Genomic DNA, 23,095 nt, shown 5'->3' on the forward strand with positions numbered 1-23,095 from the left:
CATTAAAGCCATCCACAATGCTCTGCACATTTTCCAAAGTCGCTACCCTTGATAGCAGCTGGTCAATGATTGTGTTGGCTACTTGCAGCACAGCAGCCCCCACAGTAGATTTGCCCACTCCAAACTGATTCCCGACTGACTGGTAGCTGTCGGGCGTTGCAAGTTTCCACAGTGCTATGGCCACTCATTTCTCAACTATGAGGGCTGCTCTCATTTTGGTGTCTTTGTGCTTCAGGGCAGGGGACAGCAAGTGACAAAGTTCCATGAAAGTGGCCCTACACATACAAAAGTTTTGCAGCCACTGGGAATCATCCCAGACCTGCAACACTATGCGGTCCTGTCTGTTACAGCTGTCCCCCTGCTGAATTCCTTTTTTCCCCTTCCTTTCTGTTTGTGCTGAGTGGCCGCCCCCCCGGCCATGGAACTGACCAGTCACAGCCTGGCCCTGCTCATGGAAATGGCTTGTGCAGACTGACTGGAGCCATTGCTCTGCTCAGGGAGGTGGGGGCTTTTTCGCTCCTTTGTCTAGCTTCTTTGTTCGGACCCGGCTCGGTGTAGGGTGCTCCGCCCAGGTATGCAAGACCTAAAGTGGCCACATAGCTGAGCATATTAGTCATACCTGTGACTCAGAACTTGCCCAGACATGTCCTGTGCCTACCTGCAGTTTTCCCTGCCTTCTCTCCTCCCCTGGATTAAGGGGAACCAATCAAAGTTACTGGCGGGAAACTGCCTAAGTTTGCCTTTAAAACCAGACATTTTCTGATCAGACCCCCGGAGAAGGTCCTTGCTTTGCCACCTGGTCTGATCAACTAGGGATCTTTGGGGGGCCCTCTCCCCGCTCTCGTTTGTTTTTGAGCGTACCCCCGTTTTAAACTCCCCTCCCACTGTAGTGGGGCGGCTGCCCCACTCCATGAGATTATGGGCTGCGGCAAGCCAGTGGGCCTGCGCAGACGCACAGCCAATCAGAGAAGGGCTTACTGGGAGCCAATCAGGGCCCAGGTTGGAGACAGCCAATCAGGGCCAGGCTCAGCCCTATAAAAGACTGCACAGGGAGACAGCAGTCAGTCTGTCCCAGGCCTTTGAGAGGGGAAGGTCTATCTCTAAACTGGGAGACTAGCACCGTGGACAGCGCAGTGCTGACCAGGCTCAGGGAGCAGAGGGGAGTTCTAGCCTGAGGCCTGCCAGGCTGCAGGCCCTGAGTGGAAGGGCCTAGCGGGTGCAAGGGGCCGTAGGGGAAGCGGCCCAGGGAAGCGGACAAATGAGGGGAGAGTAGGAGGACAGCGAGGCTGCCGCCAGAGGGTCCCTGGGTCGGGACCCAGAGTAGAGGGCGGGCCTGGGTCCCTCCCTACCCCCTTGCAGTACATCTAGCCATTGGCCATAGGGAGCGGCCAGTACAGACCACGCCAGATCCCTGACCGGAGGGATTAGACTTTGGGGTGTGTGGTTGACTACGGTGCCTGGACAAGGAGACTGCTGATTGACCCCCCCTCCCCGGAAGGGGGTGTGGAAAGACAGAGGGGCACTGCCGGAGGGCAGTGGTCCCGAAGAGGACGTCGCGAGTTGGTGAGCGACGTGGGCTCAGACACGCCAACCGAGGGCGAGACAATGGGCGGGATAGTCCACTGGACTGAGCTAATTCCCGGAGTAACCAGTAGGAGGCGCCGCGGTGGTGAGTCCCAGCCTTGTCCCCTAGACCCACGAACATCAAATTTGTGCCTGGAGATCTCCTGATTGTTGTAAGCGAATCAAGTCCTCTCTGCGTCCTCTGATGCTGAAACTGCTGTTCCTGCTGCTGCTTTGGGGATTGGTAAGGAAAAACCTCTTGCACACTCCCCTTGTTCTAGCTGCTGGCTTCCTTTCCCCAGCAGGCAGACCCAAGCTAACTCCTTGGTCTGTATCTGTAATCTGCTTCTAGCTCCGCAGCGCCTTTGCTGTTAGAAATAAGCCTGCTTGCAGCCACCACTAGTTAACCCCCACCACCTTGGAGCTGTATCCTGGGCACACACCACTCTGCCCTCTGGAACTACCCCTAGTATAAGGTGCACCCATTAGGTTAGGTTTAGCCTTTAGTCTAGATAAATTGTAATTTCATTTTGCATAGCTGTGGTTAAGTTAGGTTTAGAAAATTGCTTGCATTGTACTCTGTAAGTTAGGCTTAAAGAATTGTTGCATTGTGTTTTGTTACTTGCTAATTTGTGTAGTCTTGGTTAAGCTAAATCATAGATAAGATTTTGCTGTGTTCTGTATAATTGTCTCTCTGCTATTTAAACTTGCAGCCTGTCTGCTCTATGTCTCTGTCTGTCTGTCTCTCTCTCTCTTAATCCCTTCCCCCACGTGCTCACCCCGCTCCTACTGCTGCCAAACCTCAATTGTATTACTGAAGTCTAGCATAAAACCCCATTGGTTACCCTTTTTCTCTCTAACACCCCTCACATTTTACATTTACACCACTGTGACACATTTTTACCTAAAGTTGTTGGTTATTTAACACATTTTACCCCTAACTGTTAGTTGGTTATATGCTGCTGTGACACACCCTTTACATAGAAACTGTTAGCTACCTGTTACATTTATACTTCAGTGTTAATTGGTTACCTAATGTATTGTACCCCACTATTGAAACTCCCTATCCTATTTACTAAAAGAAACCCCTCCCCAATTGTCTACCTTAACAAACCCCATACCCTTCACTATTGAATTTTCCCTGTTTTTGCATTTTCTTAATAAACTTTATTTTGTACTCCACCAGTGCAGTAGTTGTCCCCCAAGATCCCCTACCTGCTGGCAGGGTCAGGTCCCACCAGTCTGTGCTTGTTTCCCGGGCGCTGAATCAGCGTTCCATGGCATGAACCTGGCCCAACGCCACCATGATCTCCCAATCGCCACATGCTGTGCTTCTAGGAATCTCTGTGTCCAGGTCCTCATCAGTATAGTAATCGCGCTGTCGTCTCTTCCTCGCCCGGTTTTGCAGGTACTGCACATACTGCTCGATAATGCACGAGGTATTTACAATGGTCAAAACTGCAGCGGAGATCTGAGCGGGCTCCATGCTTGCCGCGCTATGGCGCCTGCATGGGTAATCCTGGAAAAAGGGCGTGAAACGAGCTGTTCGGTTCAAGATGGCCGATAAAAGGTGGGAAATGGTTGTCTTCTGTAGCTTTCACAGAGGCGGGAAGCTCGCTAGAGCTGCAAGAGCGGGAGAGCAGAGTTTGCGGCGGAAGCTGTGCGGCTCAGTTCACGATGGCCGAAAAAAGGCGGGAAATGGTTAGATAAAAGAGTAGATAGAAAGACGAGAGGACATGCGAGGTGGATTCATAGTACCAGGAGACAGGCGGTGCACCGTACTGCACCGTCTGCTGGCAGTATGGAGTCTGCCTTAGCTTTCACAGAGGGAGGAGCGAGTGACGACACACATCCAGAAACACCCGCGAGAATGTTTTTGCCCCATCACGCACTGGGAGCTTAACCCAGAATTCCAATGGGCGGTGGGGACTGCGGGAACTGTGGGATAGCTACCCACAGTGCACCGTTCCAACATTCGATGCTAGCCTCGGTACTGTGGACGCACTCCGCCGAATTCACACGCTTTAGTAGGGACACACAACACCGAACGTATAAAATCACTTCTGAAAATTCGAATAGAATAATTTCGAATTAATTTTGTACTGTAGATGTACCCTTAGTTTGATCTTTACTGAACAGGTTGAGTTTCTTTAAGTCCAGAACAGACTGTATTTTAACATTTTTCAAATGTTTAAAAAAAAAAAAAAAAACAGAATAAAAGCCTGAGAACTAGTGCTGAAGCATTTTCTATGGCTACAACGTACAAGTGACATACCATTAGGACTTTTATTGTTTCTCCATTAACTGGGTTGGTCAATATATGTGAGGAGATGACATTTATTAGTTACAGCAGAGCGAATTACAGGATATATCGGTTGGTTCCGTAGAGGAGGAGGCGCGTCTGTGACTCGACTCCTTATCGGTGCAGTGAGGTTCGGCAGAGGTCCATGAGGGGACAGTGCCAGAGGTGCCCGGAGCCTCAAAAGTGCTAACTCTAGCTGAGCTCAGCACCAAGGGCAGCGACCTCACTGGGGACCTCTTCTTTTATTGCATGTCCCTGTGAGGGGAGGTCGCGGCTCACTTCCTAGAAACTTTGGAAGACTGAGCACTTTCTTTAGCAGAGGTTTTGCCTGGGGAATCATCTGCTGATGTTGGTTTTGGTCCTGTATCAGTAGGTTGAAGGGACTTTTCCATTAGGATCATTTTGAGGTGAAGGTCTCTGTTGCATCATGCCCTGGCTTTCAGGTTACTACAATGGACACTTTTTGGAGGGACATGTGTCTCCCCCAAATATCAGACACACATAGAGTGGCCATCGGAGACTGGCATTGCCTCACAGCAGGAGTCACATCTTTTAAAGCCTGGAGAACCAGATATCATGACTGTTAAGAGTTTGCCATTGGGGAAGGGGGAAATAACAATAAAAAAAGTTTGGTATTTTTTGTTTTTGTTTTGGAAAAGGGTATCAACTAAACAAGACGTACTAAACTACTACTAACTTATTTCTTTCTAGATTTAACAAAGAGGTAGAAAGCCACTGAGCTCTGTCTTCAGCCAAGGACAGTTCAAAAGGAACTGAAAGAGTTGGGTCGTGTGCACGCTAGATGAGGCGCCAATGGCACAACGAGACGACTACTGCGCACGTGCACCATGACTGAGCTTTGCTACTGACAATTTCTGATCTATGGCACAGGGATGCACCAACACCTGAAGTGGAGCACTCACAGGGACACTACTCGAAGAACAAAAGCTCCCTCTACAAGTTTTTGTATTAGAAAAACTGATTTAAACAGCTGAGGTAAAGCACTGGTCTTGTTTGTTCTGACCATCTGTGAATCACAAAGGGAAGAGAGCTGACTCTTCCTTCTGTTTCCTTTGGAGGGATGTGATGAAGAGCTTTGGAAGGACTCAAGTTAAGGACTTGACAAAATCTGTAAGCATAGCCCCCTTTGACTATAGACATCATTCACAGGACAGAGGTAACTCCTTCCACTCCCTCAAATATAAGCAGAATGTGATCCTCAAAAAGAAAGGAGGGCTTGATTCAGCACTTGTCTTGAACAATAGTATAGACTGAGCAGGATGACTGAATAGTTTGCAAGTTGTGTTGCATCAGAACTCTCCCTTGGGATAATAAGACAACTGAAATTTGAGATGAATTTTGTTTGGAAATCTAAAAAAATGAAAATTTACCATATGAGGTTTTGCTCAAAGCTCCAGATTTTTCTTATTCATCACATGGAAGGGTCCCTAAGATCCAGGCTGTAGTAAGATGAGGCCTTGAAACATAAACCCTTGTATCAGAGGCCCGGTATGAAGCCTAAGGCCTGAACTAAGTAATGGTCAAGACTTTGTTAACATAAAGAAAAGTTAAGCTGTGAGCAAGAGGCAGGCCCTGCTCAGAGTCTGGCAAGGACAGGGCTGATGTTGCAAAAATACACATACCTAAAAGGTACTGGACACTAGAGATATAAACATGTGCCAGGATGGTACCAAGAAAACTCTGATATTTGCACATTCCACACAGATAACAAGGAACAGGCTGACCCATCCTAAAGACAGGGGCAAAAGGATAATATGATGGATAGAGTTGTTTGTTCAAACCAACATGTACAAGGTGAGAGGCGGCACCCTAACACACAGAGGGTTGTACCTCAATACGTCAGGAGTGATGTGTAACTTGTTTGTACCTGTGTATAAGAATTTACCACTGAGGAGTTGCCTTGGTCTGGCCTAGGGGGCAGCGGAGAATCCCGCCACTGACTGAGCTGGTCCATTGTCATGGGGCACATATTCGGAGTATGTCCTGTAGGGTCCACGGGAAACTATTACTGTGTGCTTTGCTTGACAATAAACCTGGCCATGTGCCTTCGAACCTTATCGGAGTCTGTGGTCATTGGGGGTTCTCTCGGGGTCTGCTGTGTCAGCTATCTGCAGAGCCCAGGCAGCACACAGAGAGAACACACACACACAAGCTGACTGTTATCATCAGTGAGCAGAGCACCACACCGGTGACGTCTGACAACACAGACTATATCGAAAAAGATGACCACCTTGAAAAGATGAAGCTATCAGCCGGAATTTAGAAACAAAATCACCCATCCAGGTATTTACCAATAGAAAATGGGAAATTACTTACCTATATACTAACTGAAGCTCTTCCATATGTGCTGTTCATATGCAAATATCACCAACAGTTCACATGAGTCCCATGCACTCGAGTTTGGAGTCTTTTAGCCAGCCATGTCTGTATGGTGTACATACGCCTTGAGAGTATTCATGCTCTATGTCGAGAGCAAATAAGGGTGAAGTGCTTCAATTGCCACTCAGTTTCCTCACAAATGCAGAATCCCAGGTATAAAGGTCTCTGAGGTACAGAGGGTAGATTGTGGAATGTGCATATGAACCACTAAGGTTACTGTTTGATCTTTAGGGCTCAATCAAGCCACATCCTCTACAAGAAGACAGTCTTATCCAACATTCCATTGCCAGAGGCAATCGCCCTCTCTGCAACAAACAAGGACACTGGCAATTCATCTTGAGGAGGTTGCAGTGCCAATGCTGGCAATGCTGATTGTTCTGGCTGGAAGGTGGATGTCAGTGGAGGCATCAATGCCAAGGAAGGACATGGTACTGAGAAAGGCATAGGTGCTGAAGGAGGATATAGTACTAGAAGGGGCATTGGTGCCAATGATAGTGGCCATGCCAGATTTGTGGCTGGATTCAACTTGATAGCGTCCAGCAGGACCTTCATGGACTCCTGAATGTCAGTTCACAACAGGAGATGGAGAGGGTCTTGAATGAGGCCCTTTCACAATGTCTGTCTGTATTGTAAGCTCCCATAATGGTGAGCCTTCCATGATCACTTTGAGAGAGAGAGATCATATACTCCAAGGAGATTCTGGAAGACTGGAGCTGCACAGTCATGCAACAGAAAGGCATTTGGAAGCATAGTGAGCAGCCTTAATGAAGGGCCTCCAATAATGTACAAAGCTGTAGTTGGTGTTGCTGGTATGCACACAAGAGTAATCCATATTTGACTATGCTGAAATTTCTGGCCCCAGTGGTGTCAGCCAAAGGTGATGCTGGCATCAGTAAAAGAGATCTGTGTGACGGGTTGGAGCACAGAAACCCCCTTGGGAACTGCCAACTGATGTGCCAAGACTACTTCTGCCCCTGCTTTCCCTGCCAGCTTGGGACTCCAGCACCCTGTCTTGTTGAGCCAGACATGCCAGTCTGCTCCTACACAGACCCAGGGTCTGAACCACGTGTCCCAAAGCTGCAGACTTAACTGAAAGCAAGAAGTGTTCCTGTCTTTAACACTCAGATGCCCAACTCCCAATGGGGTCCAAACCCCAAATAAATCTGTTTTACCCTGTATAAAGCTTATACAGAGTAAACTCATAAATTGTTCACTCTCTATAACACTGATAGAGAGGTATGCACAGCTGTTCACCCCCCCCCCCAGTTATTAATACATATTCTGGGTTAATTAAAAAGTAAAAAGAGATTTTATTAAATACAGAAAGTAGGATTTCAGTGGTTCCAAGTAATAGCAGGCAGAACAAAGTGAATTACCAAGTAAAATAAAATAAAACACACAAATCTAAGCCTAATACAGTAAAAAAACTGAATACAGATAAAATCTCACCTTCAGAGATGTTTCAATAGGTTTCTTTCACAGACTGGACACATTCCTAGTCTGGGCACAATCCTTTCCCCTGGTACAGCCCTTGTTCCAGCTCAGGTGGTAGCTAGGGGATTTCTCATGATGGCTGCCCCCCTTTGTTCTGTTCTACCCACTTATATATCTTTTGCATAAGGCGGGAATCCTTTGTCCCTCTCTGGGTTCCCACCCCCTCCTTCTCAATGGAAAAGCACCAGGTTAAAGATGGATTCCAGTTCAGGTGACATGATCACATGTCACTGTAAGACTTCATTACCCACTTGCCAGCACGCACGTATACAGGAAGACTTACAAGTAAAACAGAGCCATCTACAGTCAATTGTCCTGGTTGATGGGAGCCATCAAGATTCCAAACCACCATTAATGGCCCACACTTTGCATAATTACAATAGGCCCTCAGAGTTATATTTCATATTTCTAGTTTCTTATACAAAAGTGATACATTTATACAAATAGGATGACCACACTCAGTAGATTATAAGTTTTGTAATGATACCTTACAAGAGACCTTTTGCATGAAGCATATTCCAGTTACATTATATTCACACTAATTAGCATATTTTTATAAAATCATATAGAGTGCAACGTCACAATCTGAAGCTCACATTCATTGAAGGAGGTGAGGAAAGAAAACAATGTGTCTTCTTTTTCAGCTTATAACCCTGTTACGGACCAGAATGCCTCCTCTTCTGCATCTTCTTGATCCAAGGGGTTTCAGCAGGGAATTTGGAGCCAAAGTCTTGATGCCAGTCAGTACTAATGATGTTGGTGCCAGATGGGTACTCAACTCCGATGAGGGCTTCTTCTGCCTCGCACAGTGCCAAGAAGCCTTTGTCCAGCATTAGTGGTGCTTGGCAGCAGGTTCAACAACAGAGGATGGTCTTGGAGAGCAGATCTCAGACCTGATATGCAGGGAAGTACCAAGATGGATAGGCCTCTTATTGGAAAACCTCACCACAGAGGCTGGCTTTACTACTCCCAGTGGAACAGCTGCACTAGCCGTTGTTGTAGGCTCTAGAGGCCATGTACACTAAAGGAATCAAACGTCTCCCTCCAGGCACAGGGAGTAAAGGCACAGCAAACTGCACATGAGGACACAGAATGGGTCTCACCCGGGTATATAAGGCATCTAACATAGGAGTCCATCTCAGGAATTATCACTGACCATGATACACAGTTCTTAAAGCTCCTATGGGTAGGGCCCTACCAAATTCACAGCCATGAAAAATGCATCATGGACCATGAAATCTAGTTTCTCCATCATGAAATCTGGTGCTCTTTTATGTGCTTTTACCTTATACTATACAGATTTCACTGGGGAGACCAGCTTTTCTCAAATTGAGGGTCCTGACCCAAAAGGGAGTTGCAAGGGGGTCACAAGGTTATTTTAGGGGGGTCACGGTATTGCTACTCTTACTTCTGCACTGCCTGAAGAGCTGGGTGTCTGGCGGGGCGGCTGTTGGTTGGGCGCCCAGCTCTGAAGGTGGCGCCCTACCAGCAGCAGCACAGAAGTAATAGTAGCAGTGCCGCAACCCCTCCTTGAGGACCTCCCCCCTCCAACTCCTTTTTGGGTCAGGACCCCTTCAATTATAACACCGTGAAATTTCAGATTTAAATAGCTGAAATCAGGAAATTTATGATTTTTAAAATCCTATGACTGTGAAATTGACCAAAATGGACCATGAATTTGGTAAGGCCCTAAATATAAATATTATATTCATTTATTATATTAATTATATTATATTATATTATGTACAAAGAAAAAAGAGAAATTTTCATACCTGTATGTAATTCAATTGGACCTACAAGAATAGTAGGTTTTAAATCCTCAATCTCTTGTTCAAAAGTAGCATAATGAAGAATTTCTGCTCTGATTTCAGTCAGAGAGGGACTGCTAGCCAGAAATTGCTGTGGGTAGTTTAAACTCTCAGTTAATGAATGGTCTTTTTATCTCATCAGTAAAACAAACCTTAATATTATACATCACATTTTGAATGTGTAATAGTTATGAACCTAAAAGGCCAAATTTTGAACTCCCTGCAGTAATGGGGTATTCACCCCACATTCAGGGCCGGCTCCAGGCACCAGCCCACCAAGCTTGTGCTTGGGGCGGCACCTGGAGGGGGGCGGCGCAGCGCTCCGGCCGCCAGGGAGAGCGGGGCCACGGCCGGGCTCGCCGTCCTGCCCCCGGCGCTCTGGCCGCCCTCCCCCCGGCCGCTGGGGGGAGAGCGGAGCCCCCGCTGGGGCTCGCCGCCCCCCCCTCGGGGCTCCGGCCGCCCTCCCCCCCCCCCCCGCTGGGGGGGGGGGGCGGCCGGAGGCTTTTTTGCCTGGGGCGGCAAAAAAGCCAGAGCCGGCCCTGCCCACATTAGCCCTGAAGGGGTTAAGGTGGTCAAGGAGGGGACACTTAACCTCTACAGTTGCACCTGACAGGAGACTCGGAATTATAAGTACTAATTGCAGATGAAGTCCAGCAGAGGGAGAAGATGGAAAATGATTAGAGGAGGTTTGTAATAGCAGGAGGATGCAGGGAGAGAGTCTGAAGTCATTCTCCAGGAGCAGAGGTGGGGAGGAGGAAACCCATGGGGAAAATAAGCCCTGGGATTCGAGCCTTGGAAGAAGGGTCAACCCCAGAGAAGTTGTGGGGAAAGAAACTCTAAGAAAGCAGGATAGAAAGAAGCCCAGGGAAACATCTGCAAGGATGGGGACTGTATAGACTTTGGCAGCTGTTTCCCTGGGCTTTTTCATACCCTACCCCAGGCTTTCCTTCTCCACCCCTTTGAGTAAACCCCCATCCCTCAGGGTCAGGATCCCAGAGCTTCTGCTCCCCCCTGAGATTTCTTCTTGTCTCCTGACTAGGCCCAGAGAGTGACTGCAGACTTCCACATTGCAGCCCTCTTCTGCTCTCACATCCTGGCTTTATACAAGCCTCATCTACTTCTGCCCAGATGGGCTCTATCTTCAATTAGTGCTTGTCTGTTAAGCCTAAATTTCCCTCCAGGTGGAGTTTTCTAGTTTAATTGGCCCCTATTGGGCCCCTTTGCTCCTTTAGGGCTGGTAAGAGATAAACACTCCATCATAACCACACAATGAAAGAGCTGCATCAAATATATGTGTACTTCCCACAACTGTATGGACAAATTGAGTAATTCCATGCACAAGTATAGGATTCCATGTACATGCAACTATAGAATTGAGTAATTCCATGTACATGCAACTATAGGATTTTGCACTGCAATTGTCTATGTGCTTGGTTTTACCATTACACGGGCCTTTGAAAATTTGGCCCTCAGTACATTAAAATAGCAAATTATATATTCATTGTTGTTGTGGATGTATTAATTATCTAGTATTTCTGGGCACGTAATTACTGTTTTGTTAAAAAAAGGGAAAAAAACCAAGGCGGAGCTATAAAATAACTCAGTGTTAGCCAGTGTACACCATACTGTTATGTCATATTTGAGCACAAAATTCTGCTTGAAAGATTTTACTTTTAGAATCCTGAAGACAAGCATACTCCAACTCTTCTCTTGAAGTGGCCCCAACTCCTTCTCACTGCTGAGTGTCCCACCTTTTCCTCCCCTGTCTTGACTGAGTATCAAGTGATGAAAGCTCCTTCCTCTACTCCCAGTCTCTTATCTGAGTACAAATCAACTTTAGGCTCCATGCCAGCCTCTCTTTCTCAATACACTCTCCATATGTCTGACACCTCTCTTTTGCAGGTTCCTTCCATGAGAATGCATACAGGACAGGCAGTGAGGAGAAGCTGGACATATTGAGAAGGCAAGCTGCATGAACCGGGAATGGTTCCCAGCAGGAGTGAAATGGAGCAAGTTAGGCCTGGTCTACACTACGACTTTAATTCGGATTTAGCTGCGTTAATCCGAATTAACCCTTCACCCGTCCACACTACAGAGCCAGTTACTTCGAATTAAAGGGCACTTAAAATCGATTTCTGTACTCCACCTCGACGAGCGGAGTAGCGCCAAAATCGATTTTGTTAATTCGAATTAGGGTTAGTGTGGCCGCACACCACCGAATTACTGTGGTTAAATTAATGGGGTAGTGTGGCCGCACACCACCGAATTAATGTGGTTAAAAACCGAATTAATGTGCTTAGTGTGGCCGCGCACAATCGAATTTATACAACCTGTTTCCCAAATTCGAATTATCTAAATTCAGATTAATCCCGTAGTGTAGACATACCCTTAGGATTGTCTCTAAGCAACAGTCCCAACTGTGCTCAATGTGCCACTGAAAGAAACCCAAACTCGTATTTCCTAGTAATAGCTCCCTACAATCTATTCTAGGAAACTGGACAGTCCTAATTATAATTAATAACTTAAAATTGAAAAATGTCATAAGGATACATTTTCTGCAGCAAAGAAAAAGAATGTATCAGTTTATTTAAATGGAATATAAATATAACTGCACTTCTGCTTCCATTCTGTTTTCAGTTTTCAAATCAGAATAGTCAATCACAAGTAACAGAGGTGCTGTCTTTTGAATAACAGGTTATTTAATCATAATTGGAGTTTTTTGAGAGTGTTGTCTTTGTACAGTCACAGTTGTGGGATGTGTCCTTGGATGCTGCAGGACTTCAGAAACTTCTAAAAGAGCAGTGTCCATTGAGTGCTACATGAACTCTCTCTCATGTTACCAAATATCCCGGGCTGAAGTTATATGGAAGACACGCAGTCCCCAGCTATCTCATTTCCTTCTGCTGAACCTCAGAGTTCAAATCTCACCTAAGAACTGTCAGGAAGAAGGGGATATGGGTGGGTAGTGTGAATATGCAGAGGCAACAGAGAACTCCAGTTACTGTCAACTAACATTTTCTTCTTCATAGCGCCCTCTGCGTGTGCCCACTACTTGTGAGAGTTTAGCTAGCAGTACAAACCACATGAAGAGGTGGGTGGAGGAGTACTAGTCGAATAGAGACCAAAGAACTCACCTCCCAAAATGAACATCTATCATGGGTACTAAGGGTATTTCTACACTGTGATACAAAATCCACGGCACTGAGTTTCAGAGCCCAGGTCAGCTGACTTGGGCTCACAGGGCTCAGGCTGCACAGCTATAAAACTGTGGTGTAGACCAGAGGTCCCCATAGTGTGGGGCACGCCTCCCTAGGGGGGCATGTACGAATATCCAGAGGGGCGCGGCGGGGCCGGACAAGCCCCCATGTGGGCGGGAGGGAGCGCCACCCAGCCCCATGCCAGCCCCCAGCCTCGGCTGCTGGCCATGGCTCCATTCCCGGTCCAGGTCCTAGGCTGAGGACAAAGCTGGGAGTGGAGCTGCACCTGGCCGCAGGCCTGCTGCCGGCCCCCACTGCAGCCTGGCTGCAGCTCCTCTCCTGTGCCCACCCCCAGCCTTTGGCCACGACACTGTTCCTGGCCCCAGACCCACCCCCCAGCTGGGACCCCAGCCTCAGCCCCCTTACCCTTGTCTGCGTCCCCGTTCCCCTGGAGCCACGACACCACTCCCGGCCCAACTCTGGGGTGGGCACAGACAGGGGCAAGGGGGGGCACAACCCTCAAAAGTTTGGGGACTGCTGGTGTAGACGTTTGGGCTCAGGTAGAAGACCAGGCTCTGAGACGCTGCCCTCGCGAGGTCTCAGAGCCCAGACTCCAGCCCAAGCCCGAACATCTACACTGCAATTTTATAGCACCACAGCCCAAGCCTCTCAAGCCCAAGTCAGCTGACCTGGGCCAGCTGTGGTCATGCTGTGGGTCTTTTATTGCAGTATAGACATACCCTAAGTCAAGAGAGTGGTGCAGAGTAGAAGTGTGTATTAAACTCAAAATAGCAGCCCTACATATTTTCAGTAGAGATGTTACAAAGGCAGGCCATGGTATCTTTCTTAGCCTTAGTGGAGTGAGCTCTGAGTCCGTGAAAGGAAGATCAGTCAGGAGAGCCTGCACTACACTCAAATCTTTTGGCAGATACAACTGCTAGGAGAAAAGCTTTGTTTAGAGACATGTGACACAAAGAGATCTCTCCCAAGGGCTCAAATTATCCCTTCTTCATCCTCATGAGGATTAGACTGAGATCCCAGATCAAAACAGGGACTTTAAATGGAGGAAAAATTGATCAGTTCTTTGAAGAAACTCTATCAACAATGACCCTTACAGCATCAGCCCACAGGGAAACAGAACACAGAAATTGCTGAGAAAAGCACTTGAATTCATGATATGGAAAGGCCCATCAATTTAAGGTAAAGCATATATTCTAGGATTGAAAAATCAGAGCCAGAATATTTTGCATTTTTGCAAGTAGCATTTTAATATAGATGATTTTCCACACTGAAAAGTATAAGCTGTACACTAACAGAACAAGCAAGGCAGATGAAGTTAGACTCCCGGGGTCTAGGTAGCCAAATGAAGAGATTGGGGATTGGAATGTTGAATTAGACTAAGTCAACAGGAGATACAAGCAGATATAGCCATTTCTCAAGACAGCTTTCGGAGTTCTGTGAACACTGAATGTCTGGCCCAACCTGCTGCAATCAAAGGGTATGTCTACACAACCTGCAGCAGTGAGCCTCCGAGTGCTTAAAAACAGGTGTGTAGATATTGCAGCTTAGGCTCTGATGGTTAGAGAGGGGCTTCAGAGTACGAGCTCCAGCCCATGTCACAAATTAAAAGCTCTGTCTACACAGCTATTTTTTGCATTGTAGCACAAGCCTCACGAGTCTGAGTCTGTTGACTTGCCAGCTTGCTGTTGACTTCCAAGCTCACTACTGCAGGCTGCCACGGGCTGTGAAGATGTATCCAAAAGGACTCTTGCTTTATCTTGTTTTATTTTCCCAAATACTTGAATAATCAAGGCTTTGTTCCAATTCTAAAGGAAAATTACAGAGAGAAAATGTATGTCCATCATGCCCTTGATCATATTCTTGAACATTTCACATAAATATTGATGACAAACAAATCTGTTTCTGGGTGATTGCATTTCTGTGAAATCCAGTAGACCATTAACTGTTTTAGCAACTGTTTGCATTAATTTGGCTGAGCACAACTCTGCTTCTTCTCAAGGACATCATCCTTGCCGGTGAGTTGTAGAAATTCCATGCTTGGTGCACAGGCACTTTTGGGGTCATACAGTGTCTGATGTGTCCTTGTGTCCTGTACCATGGGCATAAAGGATGGAGCTGTCCCAACCGCCCCCCAATACCTTTGCTAATACAGAACCTGTGTTACAGGATTTCGCAACAGAGAGAAAAGACGACTGGTCGTGGGATATATATTGACATCTAAGAACTACAGTTACTGTAAGGGAAGTAACCATTTCTTCTTCAAGCTTGTCCACATATATTCCACTCTTGGTGTCTCATAAGCAGTGACCTGATGCAAGGAGATGGGTGCTCAGAATCTACTTAAAGACTGTAGTACAGCTCTGCCAAAAGAAGCATCAGACCTTGATGATTCTATTATGGAATTTTTTGTTGTTGTTGATTTTCAGGCCTAACTCAACAAAGTGTCAGATAATTTGATGAATGGAATTCTCCAATTGTTGATGTTATTTCCCTCGGATCAGGGTTACTGTTACTCCTCATTTCTGAGATGAGCCACTAACACTGATAAGCATTTGGTGATGCTCAGTGTTGTCAATAGTCTAAAGCGTAGAACTCTGAATTGGTAGTGAGCCTCTCCTTCTTGAAACCTTTGGCATTTTCTATGAGAGGTGTGACTGGAGATATGGAAGTATGCATCTTGCAAAGCAAGAGTTAGAATCCAGTCCTGTGAATCTAGCAATGGAATTAGGAAGCCCTTAGTTAGCACTTTGAAGTTGAAGTGGCAAAAGAAGGCATTGAGACACCTCAAATCCAGAATATGATGCTATCCCCTCCTTTTTTTTTTTGGTAGTAGAAAATAATTGGAATAATAACCCTTCCCCCTGTACCGAAATGGAAATTCATCTATTGCTCCTAGATCACGAAGGGATTGCACTTATTGAAGTGAGAAAAATGCCTGAATCAGGGCAGGGAAAGGGGGTGAGGAGTAGGGAATGTACACAACTACCCAACCAAGATTATTTCTAGAACCCAGCAGTCTGATGTTATAAGGCTTCATGTTCCTTGGAAATAATAAAGGCAGTCCCCAAATGGGAGGAAGAAGTGGTAAAGATCGTGTGGACTGATTGTTGGGCGACCATCGACTAACACACCAAAAGGATTGCTTTGAAGTGGTCACAGCATGATAGGTGGCTGATGTAGACGTCAGAGGTCTCCTATTTTGGAAGCACTGCCTCTTGGAGGTTTATAGAGCCATTGATGGTAAAAGGCATTCAAGAATGTTCTCTGCCTAGAATATGACTGTAATCTTCCCTCCTCCCTTTTAGGAGCTGGTGTATATGTTTCTAGAAGGGTCCTTTGACAAATGCAGAATGTCATCCATCTTTCTGCTAAAGAGTTTAGAGCTCTCAAAAGGGAAGTCTTAAATTCTCGTCTTCTCCTCCCTTGGGATGCCTGAATACTGAGGCCAAGATACTCTCCTCATGGTGATCAAGATTGTCATGGACTGAGCCACAGTGCTGGAGGTGTCTAATGAGGCCTAGAGAGCCATCTTGGCTTTCAGCTGCCCTTCAGTAATCAAAGATTTGAATATTCCTGCTTTGTAAAGCACTTTGAGATCTACTGATTAAAAGTGCTATATAAAAGATAGGTACAGTGAAACCCCACTATAACGCGCCCCGCGATAACGCGAATTTGGATATAACGCGATCATAAGGTGGCTCCGGCTGCCCCAAGCAAAAAAAAAAAAAGAAATGTGCCTTCCCCACTGCCTCTTCCCCCCTACCCCCGCTTCTCCTTTTGGCGAGAAGGGCCGTTCTCCTCCCCAGCTGCTCCTCGCTCTTCCTCTGCCCCTTGCACGTCTCCCCTGTTCTCCCCAAGTGTTTCCCTCTCTCACTGCATGGCTGAGAGCCCCCGCTGCTGGAGCTGCACCCTTTCAGTTACTGTTATGGGCAGTTCACAAACGCAAGTCGTTTTCTGCCCAAGAGAAATTGACCGGCTTGAAACTGACCGGCTTGAAATGGTAAATTTTTGTAACTCCGCTATACCGCGACCCCGCATTTATCGCAATCGAATTTTCTGGACCCCAATCATCACGTTATAGTGGGGTTTCACTGTATTGTTATTATTGAGGAAGTCTGTTAATTAAGTCTGAGAACTTATGCCAATTTCAGTAATCAGACCTTTCTTACAGTGCTTGATAGTTAGCAAGTCTTAATTTCAGAGTGGCTGTGAATAGTTCTTCCTCACAAAAAAATCCAGCTGTTTGGGCTCCTTGTCCAATGGTGTCATTTTTGGATGTTGTTTGTTCCTCTCCTGTGCTTCCGCAACCACTATGGAACCAAGTATAGGTGTACAGATAGGTATACAAATCCAGTGGACAGTACCTGGTACCTCTTCTCCTCTTTCTCAGAGGTTGGTGCAACCGATGCCAAAGTTTGCCATATGTTTTTTGTCATTAAGAGCTAGCAGTAGCTGACCAGGCATGGAAGCATGCAGTATATCAAAGAGATTGTGGGAGCTCTCTTCTAGTACATCCACAGGTATTTCAAGAGACTCCTCAATATGGCAGATTAAGTCCTCAAAGTTCTTAGTCATCCAACTGGACTGGTGTGGATGGAACCACTGTTTCGTCTGGGACAATGATGAGATGCCAGCTGATATAGTGTGTTCCTCCACAGAAGGAAGTTCCTCCTCAGAAATTTTCTCTGTATGCTCAGTCTGATGTATAGGAATCTGAGCTACTTAGCTCCTGGAAAAGGAAAGGGGAGGTGGTCCTAATCCTAGATGGAAGTTCAGAAGAGGGCGTTATCTGGCATTGTGTAAGCCCCAACAGCTTCAAAAAGGTCATGAAGGCATGCGGTAAGGAAAGGGACCTGGAGGTCAAAGTGGAGTGAATCAGGAATTATGTCTTTCCTTGTAAATACTTGATGTATGTTGTGTATAGGAGGCCTTTGATTTCCTCTTGATGCATAAGGCTCCCATGAATGGAACCTTGGGGAGTATATATGGGACCCTTCCCTGGTATTTCAGAATCAGAAAGGAGGATCTAACCTAGCCAGGATTCCAGGGAGCACCATGGAATACGTCTTGCTTGGTGATGAAGATGTGTTCATGCAGCAGTGGTAGTCAGTGCCATAGCTGAGATTTTCAGCAGAGTGGAGAGTAACAGAGTCTGGCTCTGCTGTTACCTGGGGATCTCCTGGTACCATACATGATTAAAGTATTGAGAAAGATGATGTCATGCAAACTGGTGCAGGGGTTGTCTCAATCCCTGAGACAGTCTTAAAAGTACAGTGCGATGCATTCTCAGGGCTCCTGCAATATCCAATTTGGACTGTGGTGTTTCCACAGTGTGGGAGTGATGAAGCAATTTCACCCTTCTTTTTGGTCAGGTCTGCAGAAAGGGATCTGACTTTACATTTGCCGGAGGAGTGATGCTCCTTTCTCCCACTGGCAGAAGACTTACGACTGTTTCACAGCCCTACCAGGGTCCATAGTCAGAGGCGGATTAAGATACACTGGGACCCTGGGCTCAAAGAACATTTGAGCCCCCCACAACCTCCCTCCTGCCATGGAGCTCTGCCCCCTGCCTGATCACCAGTTGGCAAGACCCAACAGGACAATGCCCAGTTTTGCCAAAAAGGAGCTTGGGGAGGGGTGAGCAGCGGGGCTTGAGGGTGGTGGTGGTGAGCGGTGGGGCTCGGGCCAGCCCTGCATGGGTGATGGGAGAGGGGCTTGGGCCAGCTCAGGGAGTAAGGGGAAGGGAGAGGGGCTCAGGTGAGCTCTGCCCCTTATGGGGAAGAGGGGCTCGGGTGAGTGGGCTCCCTCATGCAGGGGGAGGAGGAAAAGGGGCTCAGATCAGCTCCATGCCGGGGAGGGAAGGGGGAAAGGAAGAGGGACTGGGGTGAGCTCCGTGCCTCATGGGAGTAAGGGAGAGGGGCTCAGGCGAGTGAACTCTGTGCCTTCATGGGTAAGAGGGGCTCAGTCCAGCCCCATGTTGGGCCAGGGCTGGGGCTCGGTCCAGCGCAGCATGGGGGAGCCCTTGGTCCATCCCCGTGCCAAGCAGGAGAGGGGGGCTTGGGGCTTGGTCCAGTGAGACACAGGGACAGACTCGGGCCACCTCAGCTGCTCAGCCAGCACGGCCTGGGGGCGGAGGGAATATGGATTGCTAGCCATTCCACAGGCTGCCAGCAGGGCTGGAGGTGTGGCCTCAGGGGGAAGACAGAGGAGAAGCAGAGCGGGGGGACAGGAGGAGTAGGGGCAGAGTTCTGGCCATTCCTGCGGGCCCCCCAAATTAGCCGGGGCCCTTGGGCAAGGACCCATCGGCCCGTGCGGTAATCCATCACTTTCCATAGTCAGGGCTACATCTGTTTATGGAGCTAGCAGCTGATCCAGAGCTCATTAGGGCACTTCTGGACTCAGACTTTCATGTTTGGAAGGAGGTCTTGTTTGGTCAGGTCTGATGAGAGCCACATAGCCCTCTGAGAGAGAAATAATTTGAGACAAGCCTCTCTTGACCTTTTTGAAAAGGACTTGCAAATGGAGCATTTGTTAGGGATATGCTCCTCTCTGAGACAAAAGAGGAATCTTTTGTGATCCTCGTGTGAACATTATAGTCACACCACAGAAGGGGCAGTACTTGAACCCAGGAAACTTTGGTTCAGTCATCCCTACATCCTGGTACCAGGGAAATATATTTCCCCTCAAACAGAAAACAATTAAAAATCAAAAATAATAAGAAGTAAACCTATGTGACTACAGGCAAAACTACACTAATGATACGAATAAGTAAACTGAAACAATTATAGTATTTAAAATTAAATATACAACAACTGATTTAGTGTGTGCATGAAGACAAAAGACACTGTTGGGATTCCATCTCATAGCAATGGATGGTAAAAAGGATCAGCTGGACCCACTCTGCCCTTTACAACCTCAATACAATGCATAAGGTCATGTATATGACCCAAAAGATTTTGCTCCCAAGTGTACGCAGCTCATGTGCACCACAAATGGAATATATATGTACAAGCAACTTGAAGAAGACCTGGAGGATTTCTGATATAATTGTCAAGATGACAAGACATTCCACAATGGCTCTGAAGTTCTGAACTAGCAAGTGTTGAAGTGGCCTCATTCAAAGTTGAGCAAAGGATGTCACATGTTTCATGGAAGCCATGAGACCCATCAACTGGAGGCAGAATTTCACTGTCTGACATGAGTTCTGCTTCAACACACAGTATATATCAGGGATCGGCAACCTTTGGCACGCAACCTGCCAGGGTAAACACCCTGGCGGGCTGGGCCGGTTTGTTTACCTGCTGCGTCCACGGGTTCAGCCAATCGCGGCTCCCACTGACCACGGTTTGCTGCTCCAGGCCAATGGGGGCTGTGGGAAGCGGCGCGGGCCGAGGGATGTGCTGGCCGCCGCTTCCCGCAGCCCTGGCTTACCCTGGCGGGCCACAGGCCAAAGGTTGCCGATCCCTGGTATATATGGTCTGAGAGGTTCAAAACTCTTTACTTCAGAAGGAAGGTGTTGACCTGAATCTAGCCCAGAATGGCTTCAATTAAAGAGATCCTGGGTTGGGACCGTTGAGAATTTTTTTAATGTATGAGGAAACTCACAGATTGAAATAGGTTGCAAGTTCCTTCTGCTGAGGCTTGTAAGACTTTTCAAGGTGGCTGAATTCACTACTCATCTAAGCTGGGGACTGCAATAAAGAGTTCAATGATCAATTGTTCTCTATGTCCACTGACGGTAGGACAAGAAGTAATGGGTAAAATCTGCAGCAAGGGAGATTTAGTTAGATATTAGGAAAAGCTTTCTAACTATAAGGATAGTAAAGCACTGGAATAGGCTTCCAAGGGAGGTTGTGGAATCCCCATAATAGAAAGTTTTTAAGAACAGGTTAGACAAATACCTGTCAGGGATTGTCTAGGTATACTTGGTTTAGCCTCACATACAGGGTCCCTCTCAAGGTCCCTTCCAGCCCTACATTTCTATGACTCTATAAAATCTGAGGTACTGAAAGTGGAATGACCTGACTGCAATATGAAACTAAAGATCTTTCAAACTGAAAATCCCAAATCAATCTTACAAGGAGATTGAACGGATTATGAAAGACAAAGTGAGTATCTGAAACTTAAAACTCTTGATGTATCTGTTAAACTTTCCAAAGTCCATGATTAGGGTAAAGACCACTGTCCTTTTGCAGAAAGAGTACCTTGAATAGATTTCTCCCCCTCTGACTCCCCTGCAACGTTTTCTGTGGATTCTATCTTCAGTAGGGGAGACACTTGATCTCAACATTTTCTCATTAGAGGGATCCCTGAAAAGAGATATCTTGGGAGGAAGCAGGGAGTGGAACTAGATTGAGTAGCCACACATCATGGTTTCTAGGACCCAACAGCCTGTAATTCCATGTCCTGATGCAAGAAACTAAGATAGACAATCATCATAAGAAGTGCAGGAGCAATGGCTGATTTGAAGGTCTCAAACATCCTGTCAAATCTGTAGCCTTACAAACACTAAGGCTGAAAGGAGAATAAACCAGATAACTTAATACCTATAAGGCATTTGACTTGGTATCATGTGTCATTTTGATTAAAAAACTAGAATGACACAAAATTAATATGGCACACACTGAATGGATTAAAAAGTGGCTAATTGACAGAAATATGCATCCTTCATGTCGAGAGCTGTGAATCACACTCCCTTCTGAAAGGAGGGGATTATAGAGGCCAGAGTAATCATCCTGAATTTCAGCTTTCGGATAAAGATGATGAACTGCTGAAGGTCCAAGAGGGTCTCCACCCTCTGTCTTTTTTTGGGATTAGGAAATATGGGGAATAGAACCCTCTCCCTTGGTACTGAAGTGGGACACTCTCTATCACGCCCGACATTACAGGGATTCCAATTCCTGTTGAAGAATCAGTTGGTGAGAGGGATCCCCGAAGTGGTGTTGGGAAGGTGGTTTGTGAGGTGGGAGAGAAAGAAACTCTATAGAGTATCCCTCATGGATAATCTCCAGAACCCAAGTTTCCATGGTGATCTTGTTCCAACTGTTGGCAATAAAGTAAGATGGCCTCAAAAGATGACAGGAGGAGAAGTAGGTGGCATCAGTGGTGGTACATGGGTCTTGATGTGCATGCCAAAAAAGGGCCTCTGGCCTGTTGCTGGGAGTACTTGGAGGGTGCAGCAGTGGAGAGAGACAAGAAATGGAACCTCTAAATCCTTTGTCACGTACAAAGAGGTTCAGGTGGATGCTGGTAGTATAGGGTATGTGAAGGGGGGTAGTCTTGGTCTAACGGTCTGTTTCTAGTGTTTCCTCCTGGGGGCAGCAGTGTAAATCCTCAGGGATTGCAGGGTGGATCTTGAGTCCTTTACAGAGTGTAGAAACTCATCAGTCTTTTCATTTAAAAAGTTGAACTCATCAAAGGGGAGGTCTTGTATAGTATTTTGGGCCTCGCTTGGGAAGTCCGATGACTGGAACCACAAGTCATTTCACATGATCCTTTGGCCAAAGATTTGGATGTTGTATCTGTGGCATCTACCACAGCCTGAAGAGCCACCTTTGCTACCAATTTCCCCTCGTCCAGAGAGAATAGAAACTGGGCTCAGTCTTCCATGGGTAGTTTGTCTTTAAATTCCGCGAGCGTAGTATAGATGTTAAAATTGTAATTTGCTAATAAAGCATGTTAATTAGCTATATGAAATTGGAGGCCTGTGAAGGAGAACACCTTCCTACCCATGAGATGCAGTCTCTTTGACCCTTTATTTGGCAGGGTAGATTTTTGGTGGTGTGGCCAAGCTCTCTCCATAGCTGCCTGTATCACCAATGACTTAGGGTCATATGGGAAAACAAGAAGTCAGCACCCTTGGCCAGCACAAAATAGCATCTTTTGGCTCTTTTTGGCATAGGAGCACGAGATTCTAGTGTGTACCAGATGCTCTGGACTGTTCTAATATGGCCTTATTGATTAGAAGGGCCTCCTGGTTGGTCCCTGTGGTTATAAAATGTTCAGGAATCAATGTTGAGGGTCCTGGGACTCCTCTAGCAGGATATGTAGATCATTAGTGACCCCTTGCAACAACTCCTGATATTGCCAGTGGTTATCCGGTGGAGAGGGTGATGAAGGAGTGATGGCAGCATCCAGAGACTATTAGGAGGCCCCCATCAGAACCGGCAGTACCAGTGGAACCAGGTCTGGTTCTTCCTCCTCATATATTGATGGAACCAGCTGACGAGAGGGGGAGAAGTGGCACGACTCCTGAGAAGTGCCTGCCATAGGGGACCCCAGGCCCCAAAAAGGCCAGAAGGAAGAATCCA

At 46.8% G+C, this 23,095-nt stretch overlaps 1 protein-coding gene across 1 annotated transcript in view; it reads right to left on the reverse strand.

The window, feature by feature from the left end:
• Nucleotides 1–23,095, reverse strand: part of DNAH8 (dynein axonemal heavy chain 8) — a 525,323-nt gene that overhangs the window by 303,151 nt on the left and 199,077 nt on the right. The window contains exon 27 of the mRNA XM_026649503.1: nt 9,532–9,658. Coding sequence (XP_026505288.1) covers nt 9,532–9,658 — 127 coding nt within the window. The remainder of the gene's footprint in view (nt 1–9,531; nt 9,659–23,095) is intronic.

The sequence above is a fragment of the Terrapene carolina genome, unplaced genomic scaffold (assembly GCF_002925995.2).
Source record: "Terrapene carolina triunguis isolate 2854851 unplaced genomic scaffold, T_m_triunguis-2.0 Scaffold85, whole genome shotgun sequence".
NCBI classification, from domain to species: domain Eukaryota; kingdom Metazoa; phylum Chordata; order Testudines; family Emydidae; genus Terrapene; species Terrapene triunguis.